The 13,832-nt window shown below is 43.6% G+C and overlaps 1 protein-coding gene and 1 long non-coding RNA gene across 5 annotated transcripts; one reads left to right on the top strand and one right to left on the bottom strand.

Moving 5' to 3' along the window:
• Positions 1-1,541: 1,541 nt before the first annotated feature.
• LOC307209736 lies at positions 1,542-5,439 on the top strand. Its single transcript, XR_013835734.1, has 2 exons — positions 1,542-2,067; positions 2,852-5,439. It is a non-coding gene; the product is annotated as an uncharacterized lncRNA (long non-coding RNA).
• CNBP (CCHC-type zinc finger nucleic acid binding protein) lies at positions 4,765-12,346 on the bottom strand. Of its 4 annotated transcripts, none has more exons than XM_079965103.1 (5): positions 12,115-12,346; positions 7,259-7,378; positions 6,689-6,781; positions 6,355-6,553; positions 4,765-5,907 (listed from the first exon to the last, which is right to left on the bottom strand). In XM_079965103.1, the coding sequence occupies exons 2-5, from the start codon at positions 7,359-7,361 to the stop codon at positions 5,790-5,792; spliced, it is 513 nt and encodes a 170-aa protein (XP_079821229.1). In that variant the 5' UTR covers positions 7,362-7,378; positions 12,115-12,346; the 3' UTR covers positions 4,765-5,789. The 4 variants fall into 4 exon arrangements, with proteins under 4 accessions (XP_079821229.1, XP_079821227.1, XP_079821230.1 ...); XM_079965101.1 differs by having other exon boundaries at positions 6,355-6,557; positions 6,690-6,781; XM_079965104.1 differs by having other exon boundaries at positions 6,355-6,557; positions 6,690-6,781; positions 12,130-12,339.
• Between the last annotated feature and the right edge of the window lie 1,486 nt (positions 12,347-13,832).

The following is a 13,832-nucleotide window of genomic DNA, read 5'->3' as shown; positions in this document are numbered from 1 at the left end:
TTGAAAGGCATCGTGGCTGCTCTATACAATTGCAAAATGAAGCCGCTGAGGCATAATTATTTGGCACAGCGGGGGTGAGGAGAGGTTCTGTGTTTCCAAAGCCTATGTGACAAGCAGATATTCAGCAGGCACACCTACTGCCCAGCCCATGCACCTACATATAAAACATTCCGTTCTTCTGACAGGGAGGTGTCAAATGTGAACCTTCTTCTATTGATATTAAAAGACTGCTTAGTTAGCAGCCCTTCTCTGGCCCAGTATATGCTAGTGCAAGCGTTGCTAATCTGGCGCCTATGAGCACAATGACACTTGCAAAGTTAGTGCCTCCAGGCAGAGGGCCCAATCTCTGAGCGTTCTTTAAAGTCAGTTTCAAGCCCCCCTAGAAACAATGTTATGAAGAAAAATTGGCAGGTACCCACCTAAGTGATTTCTATGAAATGAGTCAGCCTGACTGCTCCCGTCACTGTTTTTAGCCAATGAATAATGTCAGATGATTGGTAAGTGATTTGTGTGAACACCAGGGAATAGTAATCCCTGTAGCCCTAAAGAGTTGTTGTTTTCCTCTTGTCTGCTTCTGTCTTTTGTTCTAGTCTTTGGAATCCATGTAGTTTGCCCTTCCTCTCTCACTAGCAATCAGGATGCATCTTTCCTATGGTAGGTTTGTCTGAGATCACCCTAGAAGTTATGCAAATACACAGTAAGTATGGGTGGATATTAAAGATTTCAGCCTCCCCACAAAAGGCAAATGTGAAAATTTTGCCTGTCCTGCTCTGGATAAAATATTGCAGCTTTACCTTCACATGCAATATCTTCAGTGACATTCAACTATCAGCCTAATTATAAACATATTTTACTCTGAATAAAGCTCAGTACTAAGCTTGAGACTGAATTGCCTAGGCACCAGTAACAATAGGAACATAGTTTCAATCCACAATTGAAATTAGGAGTCTCAGATTGTTGTCGCGTCCAGAAAATCCAATTATAAGTGTCAGCAGTACACTTGGAGCCGTGGAAAGAACAAAAGTAGAATATATATTGAGCCAGGGATTCACTGGAGGACCTTGAGATAACTTCATTTGCCAGATTTGCATCAGCATCAGCATCCCCTTCCTCTGCAATACAGAGCTAAGAATAATGGCCTATGACGTCATACAATTGTATTTGTTCTTTGAACACCTAAAACAAACTGCTGTATAGTTAACTGAATTTTAATGTTAATCCAAACATGATAAGCTCAATAGGGTGGGGTTGCTGGTGTTTCTTCCCTCCCCCCCCCAAACCACACAGAGAACTTATTTACTATTGTTTTAAGTTTCAATGGTGCTAGAGGTTTTTTGCTATTCACAAACTCAAAAAGCATTTACTTTCTTCTGCCATCTGATGGATGCATGCTATAACTACAGGTCTGGGAGAGGACAAATCCTTCTGTTTAATAAGGCATTTTTATAGCATGATCCTAAAGATGTTAATAAATATCTAGCATTCTAGCAGCAATGGTCTGCCTGGTCCTGTGGTGTTATGTATACCTATGTCCATTATTGTATTGTTGTTGGCATCTGTCTGTCTCATTGAAGTGACCTGCCCAGGGTGTAAGCCTGGGCAGTGTGTATGGTGGTCCTGGACTGCCCAGATGACAAGACCCTCCTCTTGACTTCACTGATGTGGATCAAAGTGAAGCAGAGCAATACATTTGGGACCAGCTGGGCTGCAGGAATTGCTGGAAGGAGGCATACAAGGCGCCATCCAGTCTTCTTAGGGACTCCACTTTGGATCTGTGTAGGGTTTACATCTTAACCTTCTAATCCCCCAAAGATATCCTGCAAGGCAGCAGAGGTTTAGGATCAGTTTTCCTTCTCCCAGGTGGTCTACCTTCCCAGGTTGATGAGCTCCATCTGCCCCTCACTTCCCTCTACAGCATGTGCAGAAACCATTTTCTTAATCGTTGGCCCCACTATTGGTCTCTTTGCATGCAGGGAAGACACATTGGCTACCCTCACCTGGTTTAGCCAGCCAGTCAAAGCCATTCTTGGACCGCTGTCACACACCCACAGCTTTTAGGAGTCACAAGTGAGAGCTGGGTGCAGGGTGGGGACCAAAGGTGGACAACTACCCCAGAAGCACAGCATGTCCCCCACCAGAAGTACCTCTCCCCTAACACTCCATATACCCCAACTATGTAATCATCAGTAATCTTTACTGCTTCTGATGGTCTATCTAGAGCTGAGATGCTGGCTAGCTTATGACTGGACATGTGATTTCCTACCTATAAATTACCCTCTCCATCCTCTTAAACACTGTGAAACCAAAGGATGATAAATGTGAATGGCAGCCAATGTAGTGCTACTTGTTCTATGTGGAGATATGCTATGCTAAAGGTTCATGGAGAACAGAAAAGTTCGGATGGCTCAAGTTCAATAAACCATAGGAAACAACAAATCTCTACTAATTCTATCATTTTTCCCGATCACAAATTACTCTGAAGGAGTTAACTCCTCATACAAATTTAATCTTTCTACCAATGCATTATAATTTTCAAGTAAATTATGATGGATCATAGGAAAAGTTTAACATCTGTGATAACCATACACATAAATGAGTAGAAGCAAAACCACGTAAGAACAATTCTAGCTTTTGTAGCAGTGTTTAACTTGCAAGCACTGTGAAATACCATTCAATAAACACAGTATCTCAAAGCACTGAATGGGTGTCATGATGGATGAGATAAGTCATTGTTTATGGCATACTAAGTCAATCACAGTACTTTCTACATGGCGCTTTTAACAGTAATGTACTGTTTGCACTGCCACATGGTGAGGTATAAGCTATAATTATTCCTCCGTTTTATCCGCAGAATGAGAAGCAGTAGATTCCCCATAGGCCCATGCAATACATGCAAAAGGATGGAGGATTCAAAAAGGGGGCAAGTTATACAAGAGGACATTGATACGCTCCTAGCACTGTATGCACTTAACCAATAGTATGGTCTTAATTTACTTACGGAAGTTCTCCTTGAGCAAGATGTTCAGGAATTGGTGGGGCCAGGACCCATACCTCACCTAAGGTGGGTCACACATGTGCCACTAAAACCTCATACATGGGTCCCAGAGGTTGAGGACTACTGCTGTAACACGTCATGTCCTCTAGGGGCCATATCAAATGAAATCCAGCCCTTAGTACACCCACTGAAATGGACAAGTTCACTTTTTCCATGTATCAAGTCTGACTAACACTGGCTATCACCCAGTTAAGGTTATTAGTATGCTATATTAATTCTACGTAAGACTAAAATCATGAACTTCTTTTGAAGGTTTTGTCATTTGAGCATTACCCTACCTGTGCATTCAGTATCAAAATGTGTGTACCAACAAATTTTTATGGCAAAAAAAAATCTGTATTTAGAGAACACATCAGACCTGCATTACTCATTCAGCTAATGATTGTGCTATATTGGAACTGACAAAATATACTTTGCTAGGCTCTTTCCACTGTATTGCACCAAAGAAAAACAAAATGAATGGGACGTTGGCTAAGAGGGTCTCACACGTATGGTACTTTGCTTGTTTATAACAGACCATTTTTTGTATTTGTCACAGAATACTATTGGGCATGCAGAATCTTCCTTTTCCCAGTGCTATATGTTCAGAGTGCACCGACTGACTAAATTTTACCAAGTCTCATTAGCCTCCACATAGCTGAAATCCAGTTGAAGTTTCAGAGCTGAAATGACTGCAAAGAGTTGTCATTGGCAGAGACCTGGTTCTAGCAATAAGCTTTAAGGGATATAAATCAAGCAGTCTTGTTACCAGATATTTTGCTGTTTGAATATCCATGCATCTTCTCCCCAGCAGGCAAGAAGAGAATCTACTTCTATCTTTAGGCAACCTCAACTACAGCCTACATTCTCGTCTCCCTCACTAGTAACATGGTCTCGAATAACATGCCAGTTAAGTAATATAAAGGCTGAAGAATTGCATAGTTTTTTTCTCCCAAGTTAGTGGAAACTTTTAATGTGATGGGTAATTGGACAGAATAAAGACTTAACATAAACATCAATTGCTAGGTAAATCATTTAACCAGAGCATGGGTCCCTTTCAACTTCCTACTAGGTCGCTTTCCAGCAAGAAAGCATCAAGTATCTGCAAAATCAGAGGGTGAAGGTGCACATACTTACTTCCCACTCCTCCTAGTTCATACTGACAATGGCCAAAGGTAGGCTCCTGCTTGCTCCATTTTTCTCCCAAGGAAGAGCTGGTCACACAAGGAGCAGTTTTCCACATGATGAAATTTCCACATGATGAAATTTTATTCCTCTTATTTTAGATGTCATTGTCTCAATACATATTATTAGACATGCTTTCTAGCACTAATTGCTGCTGTTGGAAGTATTTAGAAATTCCATGCAGGCCTGTTTTGACTGCAATATCAGCTGACAGCATTTACTGGTTTGATATAAGCCACCTTTGGTACCACAGGTAAATGCGAGGGTGGGGCACACACCTACAAGTTTGCCCCTTCACTGCTAGTTCCATGTGATTACTTGAATGAAATGTACTCTTCACATACTTCTTTCTCCACCACAAATTGTACTTTGTCCATAATGTAGTTTTCCTAATGTGCAATTTGAAAGACTACAGGATTTTAACACAAGATATATAATTGTGTTCTTGGACAGTATCTTTAGGAATACTATATATAAAATCATTTTCCTAATGACTGATCATTCTGCGGTTTGTTAATCTATGCAGAGAAAAAAGAATGCAAATATTGCTGCTGAAGTGATGTATTTGACAATTCTACAGTTTAAATGATACAGCAATTAACTTTGTATAATACAGTTGTGGTACAATAGTCAATGTTCAGCTTTTATTCTTCCACATTTGCCTCTGTAATGTTAATTTGTACTATGTATCTGAAAAATAAACCCCAAACAAAAAACTTCAGCCAAACTCCCCTTCCTCCTCCAGCTTTATTGATAGTTTAAAATTACATTTCTATATTCTAGGACTTCAATTGCTTTTACCATCTGACTTTAAAAACTGATTACAAGCAAATGAAACTCAACAGTTGTCTAAGTGATATAGTATACAAAAATAACATCTTGATTTCTGTGAAAATGCATTTCTTTGCAAGTCCTGAATAGCTCCAAATTGTGTATGCTCTAAAGCACTGATGTTCTGGGTTTGATTTAATTTGAAATATTTAATGTTTCCCATTACCTTGTTATCTCATATTAGACATTCACTTATTGTATTACTGTTACTTCAGTTCTCGATTTCTCCCTCACTCTCGTGGCCATTAACAGGCATGTGCATTGTTTTGTTTATCCCACTTAGCTATACGCTCTAGGTAAGGCCTGATACAGATACTCGGTGTTATAACAGTTATTGAGGTCAGATAATCCAAGGCCATTATTGTAATTAGTTACTGTGGAAGTTCAGACACTTCCAGTTTGTTTTCCTCCTGCATATGATCACTTCCATGGAACCCAGGGAGGCTTTGCTGGTCTGACTTAACTCTTTCCACTCATCCATCCCTATTCACCAGTGGCACGGAAAGGGGGTTCTTTAACAAAGCATTATACATAACACCTCTACCAAACTAAACATAAACATTTTTGTAGTTAAATGCAGAAAGTCGATTTTTCCACCCCTTTCCTCCTTTTACACGGCAAGTAAAGCTCACTGGCCTGGGAATAGCCTCTATCTGCCAACCTTTGGCCAGTGAAGAGGATTCAGAGAAAAATAATACAACCATCAATCAGAAAAAGGAGGGGCGACAAAGGAAAACAGTTAAGCTGTAGCCTCAATTGTGCATTCCCGTGCAAGGTGTCCTGACTCGCCACAACGATAGCAGTTGACTTCGCTAGTCTTGCTGCAGTTGATGGCTACATGGCCAGTTTCACCACACCTGCAATCAGACAGGACAGAACTTCAGTCCCACACACAAAGTACATCCATAGAAACACTACTGTATAGTATTCGGGACATTGCAGACATGATTCCTATGCCCCAAGTTTTCAGCTTCTCCACAAAATAAACTCATTCTACACTTGTACAGTCATACCCTTACTGAAACCTAGTTGACCCTAAAAATTTTGGAGTTTACCCAAGTGAACAATGAGGTATTAGCAACTTGAGAAGTTACAAATCACGAGTTCTATGATAAGAGCACAAAATAATTTAATGGGACACAGAAAGAAAATCAATAAACAAATTTTATTACGGTAGAAACCGTTGCAAAAAAAATAATCCAAATGTTAACTAACCCCATATATTTTATTGTAAATACACAATTTGTTTATAAGAGACCTAAAGGTCAGCATAATGGGATTAATATTCACATTTGTTGATTTACCTATAGCATTTCACTTTGGTGCAGTCCTTTTGGATGTGTCCAAATTCCCCACAAGAATAGCACTTCTGCTCATCTGCATGGTCACAGTCGCGAGCCAAGTGGCCAGGTTTGCCACAGTTGTAGCAGCACTGCTCTCTCTCTCTCTTGGGCTCTTTGCAGTCCTTAGCAATATGGCCACCTCTACCGCAGTTATAGCAGGCTTCCACAATAAGAAAAAGGAGACAAACAAGACTATAAAACCTGGAGAGAGTTGCAGAATATGTGCTTAACATTGTGTTACGTCCCATAATTAACTGGCAATGTTTCTCCCCATCCAAACTTTAGAAATACTTACCATCCTCCTGAAGATCACAATCCTTGGCAAGATGACCAGATTCACCACAGCGATAACAGATGTCTGGGAGTGATGATGACATAAACTGGAAGCCTATTTAGAAAGATAAAGCCATTTAACAATTCAGTGGTGGTACTACATGTACCATAGTTAAATCACATAATGGGACAAAAAAGAGCATACAAATTTCTTTTTGCTCACTATATTGCACTGTAAATAGCAACAAAATTAAAGCAGCTGTGTAAATAAGCCCACAAAAAACCAGTCGGTCAGTAAAAAAACTAAACCAAACCAATCATAACATCTCCCAGAGATACTGGCAGAGAAGGAATGACTCTGCTTGCCCCTTCCATTGCATTTCCGCTATTGTGTTGGAGGAAAACTTTTCTTCCTCTGTGGCTCTTTTCAAAACCTAAAAGACAAGTGATCAGTCCCTCCCTCCACATACCTACTTATTCACCTACATGGAATTCCTAGCAGCTGTGGTTAGGCTACCAAATGAGTTGTTAAAAGAGACTAACTAATGTTTACTTTCAATTTGTACAATTTGCTTTGGGGATGGGAAAATACCTCTGCCACGGCTTCGCATTCCACGCCCGCGACCCATTCCAGTGGGGCACTCCCGAGCCCAATGGCCAGTACGCCCACATTTGAAGCACTCGTTGCTGCTCATTGCTGCAATTAGGTTTCCTAAAAAAGAGGGAAAATGTTGTTAGAATAATATATTTATATGATAATATTTACAAGAGCTGAAGTGCTTGATGCCAACTTGTAAACTACCTATAAATACTGTTCAAATGTAAACTGCTTTCATTTTTCACAGTATTGACACAACCTAAAATTTCTAATAATACAGCATATTAAGTCCAATGGCTATACGCTAAACCAGGGGTCTGCAACCCGCGGCTTCGGAGCCGCATGTGGCTCTTTTACACCATTGCCGCGGCTCCGGGGTGGATACTAACGAGGGGAGGAGGAGCATTGTGCGCCCCAACACTCCCCACTGTGGCAGGCGCTGTACTGGCTGTGACGTCGCATGGGGGCAGTGCGTGCGTTAGTCACGCACCGTCCCGACGTCACCTTCCCGCCCGCCCGCTACATTTGTAAGGGGCATGTACGCTGGTCACTGCAGTGAAAGGGGGCATGTACGCTGGTCACTGTTTTGAAGGGGAGTGAAGAACACACACACAAAAAAGGTAACTTGTTAATTTAACGTTTATTTCTATGAGGAGGAGTAATTCTGAGGGGTCAAACAAAGAAATAATAAAAAAGTGACAAAAAAGTTATTTTTATAATGACGAGTTTTGCGGCTCCCAGGTTTTTTTCCCTTCGGAAATGGGTCCAAGTGGCTCTTTTTGTCTTAAAGGTTGCAGACCCCTGCTCTAAACCTAACATGGAGGATAACATCCAACTCTACCTGTTACAAATTACTGTTGTGAATCTCACTTTTCTTTATCTGACTTTGCTCATGTACTAATTTCATTGTTTACATTTATATACCATCATTCTTTTGGCATTATCTCATCTTCCATACAAGAAGTCCAAGCAATGTAACTGTTCCCCACCCTTCCCTTTATTCCCAAGAGCTCAGGAGATGTAGCTGGTTCTTCTCCACCCAATAAGATCTTTATCTGCTACCAATGTGAGCAGCACATGAGCAGGGTTGAATACCCAATACAATTCATATGAATCAAAAACTAGCACCTAAGCCCTTCCTGTCACATTTTAAGAGTCAGCTCCTTCCTATTAAGTTATTTGGCATATTCTTGCTGGAACTCAGGGGTACAGATGTCCATCTTTCAGCAGGCATCCTGTGAGAGTGTGTATTGAAATATGACATAGGCTGCTGTCAGCACCCAACTAGTGTCTCTTCCCCATTCTATACTGGCTCTGACTTATCTTTTGTCTCCTTTGTTCCTCTTCCACCAGTTCTTCTCTCAAGCCACAATTCTTCCCACATACTGCCTCATTTGGCCTTTTGCATAAACCTCTTCCTATACCTTCTTATCCTTTCATTCATTCTAGTTCATTCATCTTCCCTCTGCTCCATTTAGGTATAGTCCATCCCCATGACTATTTTTCCAACACATAATCCCCCCCAGGAACCACAAGAGGTAAAAATCTCTGATGCCTTATGTCACCTCCTTCCAAGTTTAGCCTATTACTTTTTCTTCTCTCTACTTTCAAGATAAATCTCCCCTTCCTGCACCATTTCAATGACTCCAGAGAAGGCAAACAGGTGCACAGTATAATAATATAGACACCCATCTCTGTGTTAGAAAAAGCTTATATCCATGAACTATTAATAGCAGGTAAGTTTTGTGCCTTGTAAAACTACTGCCTGCTGCTAAATAAGAAATAACTCAGTACAGTATAGCACTTGGGCAATTCATGAGTCATGTCCCACATGCAGCCCTCACAAACCTACAATGTGATCCATCAGAGGCAATGTTTGAAATCATCAGGCGCATTTTGCACCTGGTTATCAGCCACTTGCGACCATGTGAAGATGCTCAGGCACTAGGATGACGCCTGACACCTCCACCATCTTGGAGTTGCATGCCTGGGGATCCTTGGATCTTTGTTTTCACACACCAGCAACACATGCTGTAGAATTCTATCTGTTATATTTTATCTGCAGAATCAGAATGAATTTCAGGAACCAAATGCTGTATTTAAAAATATGACTTTAGAGCAGTCTGGCCCCAAAATGGTAACTAGGAATTCTGTTTTGGCGACTGTAACCATAATTTAAGGAGCCATTTGGCACTTAGCTTACACATCTGAGTTTCTAACAATGATCACAGGTGCCCAAGGCCCCCGCCCCCAACATTTCCTGACCACCATCCAATTTTGCTGCCTTGGAGTAAGCTCAGTTGTGATGGGAAGCATCATCTTCATGTGCCTTCTACTCCTTGTAAATGGCAGAGAGCACTCATAGGAGATGGAACATGCCTTTCTCCCCATCACAATCAAGAAATAGTGAGAGTGTATGATAATAGCCCAGCCCTACACTGCGTTTGGCCATTTACAATGGCAAGTGGCTTAACTGTTCACCAACCACCCATGCGGCCCTTAGGTGAACTACGCCTACATTATAGGAATATGCTCAAGTTCTCTAATACTCAGAGATAACATGGGAAATAGATAGGATCAGATTTCCAACTCGCATTATGGTGAGAGGCACTCAGAATGTTTCTGAAATGCAGTGTGAAGGCAATGAAGAGAAATTTACCAGAAAATGATTATAAACACAATCTGATACCTTTTTGATGAAATCTTTATTGTCACTATGAAGCAATTATTTTCCACCTTTTGTCCCACATTTATCACATTAGACTTTGCCCAGATTTTTTAGTTCTGTAAGTTAATAGCTGCCATTGAAAAGGTCAAGACCCAGCACAGCTTAGGACAGGCATGTCCAAAGTCTGTTTCGGGTATCTAATATGGCCCGCCAGTCGGTTTAATCCGGCCCCTATGGCAGTTTATTTCCTGGGGTAAAATCCTTAAAAAAGCTCAACAACTTTGGTTGGCCCTCCACTTCATCAAATCTGGCCCTCTTTGGAAAAAGTTTGGCCACCACTGGCTTAGGAGCTCAGACAAGTATATTTATTTAATAGTTAGCTTTAACAGTTCAGCCAAAGGGACACTCCAACTAGGCAAGGCTTTTAAATAAATTATGTAGCTTGGGCATCTGTTTTTAAATCTGTTTTAGTTTTGGGGGTGCAATAACTTGTGCTTGTTATATTTACATTGTCTTTGATTTCATGATTCTATGCCTTATTTGTATTCAATTCTTCTCTTATTTAAGCAATTTAAGTCACCCAGATAACTTTTCTATGAGGCAGCATAAAAATGCTTTAAATGACAAAGTAAGCATATGTTAAATTTCTAAAGGGCAACAGTATGAACCTGCTACAAACACTTAATAATCCTAGAACATTTTAAATGCAAATGAAATTATAGTAGCATAAGCAACTGAGACCTGCATCAATATAAACTTCCTTGAGCACTATAAATCGATCAGATCAGGACATACACAAGTATGCCACTGCCTTATTTTCAGAGGACCTGCAGTTACCAAGTAGTTAAGAGCATCTGTTACACAAAATTCACAATTGTGCTTCAGCCAGGATTCAACTGGGAATTTGGTATTTAGTTATGATCTGCCCTAGCAGTAGCAACAGAATCAACAACGTGCAAGATTTACATGTACTTTAGAAGTAGTTCTGGTTAATAATGCTCTGGTGCCACTTTTTAAGTCACCTGCTTTTTCAGGCTTCCTCCTCTCAGATTGTTCCTTAGTAACTGACCTCTCCATCAGAACACAGACTGCTTGGCTCATTTGAACTCTTCCTCAGCCTATTCCTTTAAATAGTACTCAAGTGATACAGAATACTACAATAAAGTCCTTGGCTCTCTCCACTGGATTTTACACTGTCAAGTCCTCCAAGCACCGTGCTTGTCCCCCGTGTTACTTAAAGCACCTAGCAGTGCATCACACTTTCGCAGAATGATCAGCGGTTCACACACGTCTCAAGGCTGCAAGCACACCCGCCTTGCTTGAGATCAAGTCCCACTGGAGCCAGCGGGGCTTGTTTCCCAACTGAGGGTCGGGCGCGCCGCCTTTCCCCGACCGAGGAGCGCGCCACACTCACCAATGGGCGGACAGCAGCACACGCCATCTTCGAGCGTCACAGACACGGCCGTGAATTACAATGGATCGGCTAAAAAGCTGGCTCCTCTTGCGAGTTACTCAGCCGAACACGTGGAGGACGCGCGGGGAAGGCGGCGGCGGCGGCGACGCCATCGGAGACGAGCACCTTTCCCGAACTAGCTAGAGGGCGGCCCCAGGCGGAACGCCTCGCTTTGAGGTCCCGAGCCTCCCCACGAGGACACACTCCCACGACGACACTGTTATGGGGAGCGGCCGTGGGGGGGGGGGGAAGGAGAGCAGCCTCGCGTGCTGAGCGAAGGCCTCTTCTCCCTCCGCCTCATGATGTGTCCGCGTCCAACTCCAACCCTCGCGGCTCGTTTGAAATCTCACGCGCAGGCGCGCAGGGCCTGCACAGGGCCCAGACCAAACGAGCGCTTCTCGTGACGGGCAGGACCCGCCCGTCCCGTCTCCCTCCCAAGCGCGGGAGGTGGCCCCCGTCTCCTTCCCGGCCCAGAAGGCGGGAACGAGGAGCCCACCTACCTGCAACCGCCTCAGCCCTCCCGCGAGGGGGTCGACCACAGAGCGCCCTCAGCGAGCCCTTCTTCCCGTCTTCCTCAGAAACAACCGCGGCCGAGTACCGTGTTTTATTCCTTTTCCCGCGCAGTAGGCCGGAACGAGCCAGCGCCCTCCTTCCCTCACCCCGCCCAGAGAGCTTTTCTCCTCACTCAATCCCCCCCCCCCTCAAACTACGCCAACCCCGTCGGCCTACCTCACCGAGGGTTACCCCTCTCTCGATTTCGGTTCTGTCGTCGGTTGAAGCTGGACCTCCCCCGCGCGGCGATGGACTCTCCCCGCTCCTGCTCTTCTGCCCCCCCTCTCCGCTGCTCCGCGTGCGCACGACTTGACTTGGCCTCTCTCTCTCTCTCTTCCACCCGCTGCCGTTGAGTCCCTGCTGGCTGCGCCACACGCGGTTTGCACACGACCCCGCGCACCCTCCCTGCTGATGTGCGCACGGCTCCCTAATTCCGATCACCCCGGCCAATGGCCGCCCGCCGATTCTTCCGCGTGGCCTATCGACGCCAGGGCTGGAAGGGGCCAATCAGCACCGTGGAAAGGGGGGAGGAGTCCGCCTACCGGAATCTCCTACGTTCATTCTCCTAGCGTGAGCCGAGGGGAGGGACGAAGAAAGGGAGTGGGCGGAAGGGGAGAGCGCGAGAAGAGGCGCTTTTCCCGCTCGCTGCCTTTCTCGGCCTCTCGCCTTTTCCGCGGGAGGCGTTCGCTCGCTCGCTCTCCGGCCGGCAGCCCTGTTGTCGCACCTGAATTGGGAAAGGCGGCGCCTCGCCGTCTTAGTGCGGCGTCGCGCTTCTGAGGGCTGCGGCAGGCGCTCCGCGGGGTTGTTGAAAAATGTCGCAGCGTACAAAAATACACCAGGAGCGGCATCCATAGTTTTCCGCGTTACTTTTAAATTCCCCCTCAGGATGCCTGAAGGCTGCACTCCTGCACACATTTTATCGGCAGGGAAGCCTAGTGGGCCTTAGTGAACCGCCCTAGATCTGTAGGTGAAGGGCGGTATACAATTTTTAATAACAAAATATAGAAAAGGCAAAGGATTGGGTTCCACAGTGTAACGTGCGAATGTCGCCAGCTCGCGTTCGCAAACAGCACCGTGAAATTAATTTCACCAGTGAGAAACTGCAACTGGCTGAGACTCCCACGTCCAGTGAAAACTTGTTGACAAAGCCAAGATTTTCTGCCAGATACTACATGAAACAGGCAATGTCTTCTTAGCTTTGCCACTACAGCTTATCATCTCGTATTTCCTTTTTTTGGAAAGGCATGTGGACTGAGTGGAACAAGTGAGTAACATTTGTAACACTTTTAGGCTGCAATCCTAGACTATGATATGGATGGATAAGGGAGAATCTTAAGAGCAGCCAGCAGAGTTTGGGATATTTTTGCAGCAGCCAATCAACCAGCTGAACTGGAGAGCGGTTTCAAATAAAGGCGAGGGCTTGTCAATTCTATTGGCTACAGCAAAAAACTTGCACACAACCAGAAGTACAGTACATGTATTTTACAACCCCTTGCATGTGAATAGGGTTGCCAATGATTCTGGCTTTGCTGTGCATATAAGTGCAGAAAGGACACAAGTTTGGGGGATGACAACACATGGGGTATGTTTCAGGAAATTCTTACAGGAGCAGCAGCTAATCAGCACTTTAGGGTTCCCTTACTGCCCTAGTGATTCTCTGAAAGTGCAGAAAGATTTAAAGCATTTTGTAAAGGATGTTGTTGTGGGTTTTTTTTTTGGGGGGGGGGTTAAAGTCCTCTTCAGTGCTATTATACTTATCTGTTGAATTCTATATAAGGATAGTATGCAGTTTAGGGAGTGAGTCATGTGGATGACATTTGGGCAGACAGAAATGATACCACTAAAAGAAAGATTTACTCAAATAGATTATCAATAAATAAATTAGTTAAACCTCA

Source organism: Podarcis cretensis, assembly GCF_951804945.1.
Source record: "Podarcis cretensis genome assembly, chromosome: 2".
NCBI lineage: Eukaryota > Metazoa > Chordata > Lepidosauria > Squamata > Lacertidae > Podarcis > Podarcis cretensis.
Note: the sequence above shows the minus strand (reverse complement) of the source record. Positions and strands in the feature narration are given on the sequence as shown.

Coding starts and splice junctions, on each gene's coding strand:
- CNBP (XM_079965101.1), bottom strand. CDS start 7,361: ATGAGCAGCAACGAGTGCTTCAAATGTGGGCGTACTGGCCATTGGGCT. Junction 6,782..7,258: donor AATGCGAAGCCGTGGCAGAG/GTATTTTCCCAT, acceptor CTTTCTAAATAG/GCTTCCAGTTTATGTCATCA. Junction 5,908..6,354: donor ACCAAAGTGAAATGCTATAG/GTAAATCAACAA, acceptor GTCTGATTGCAG/GTGTGGTGAAACTGGCCATG.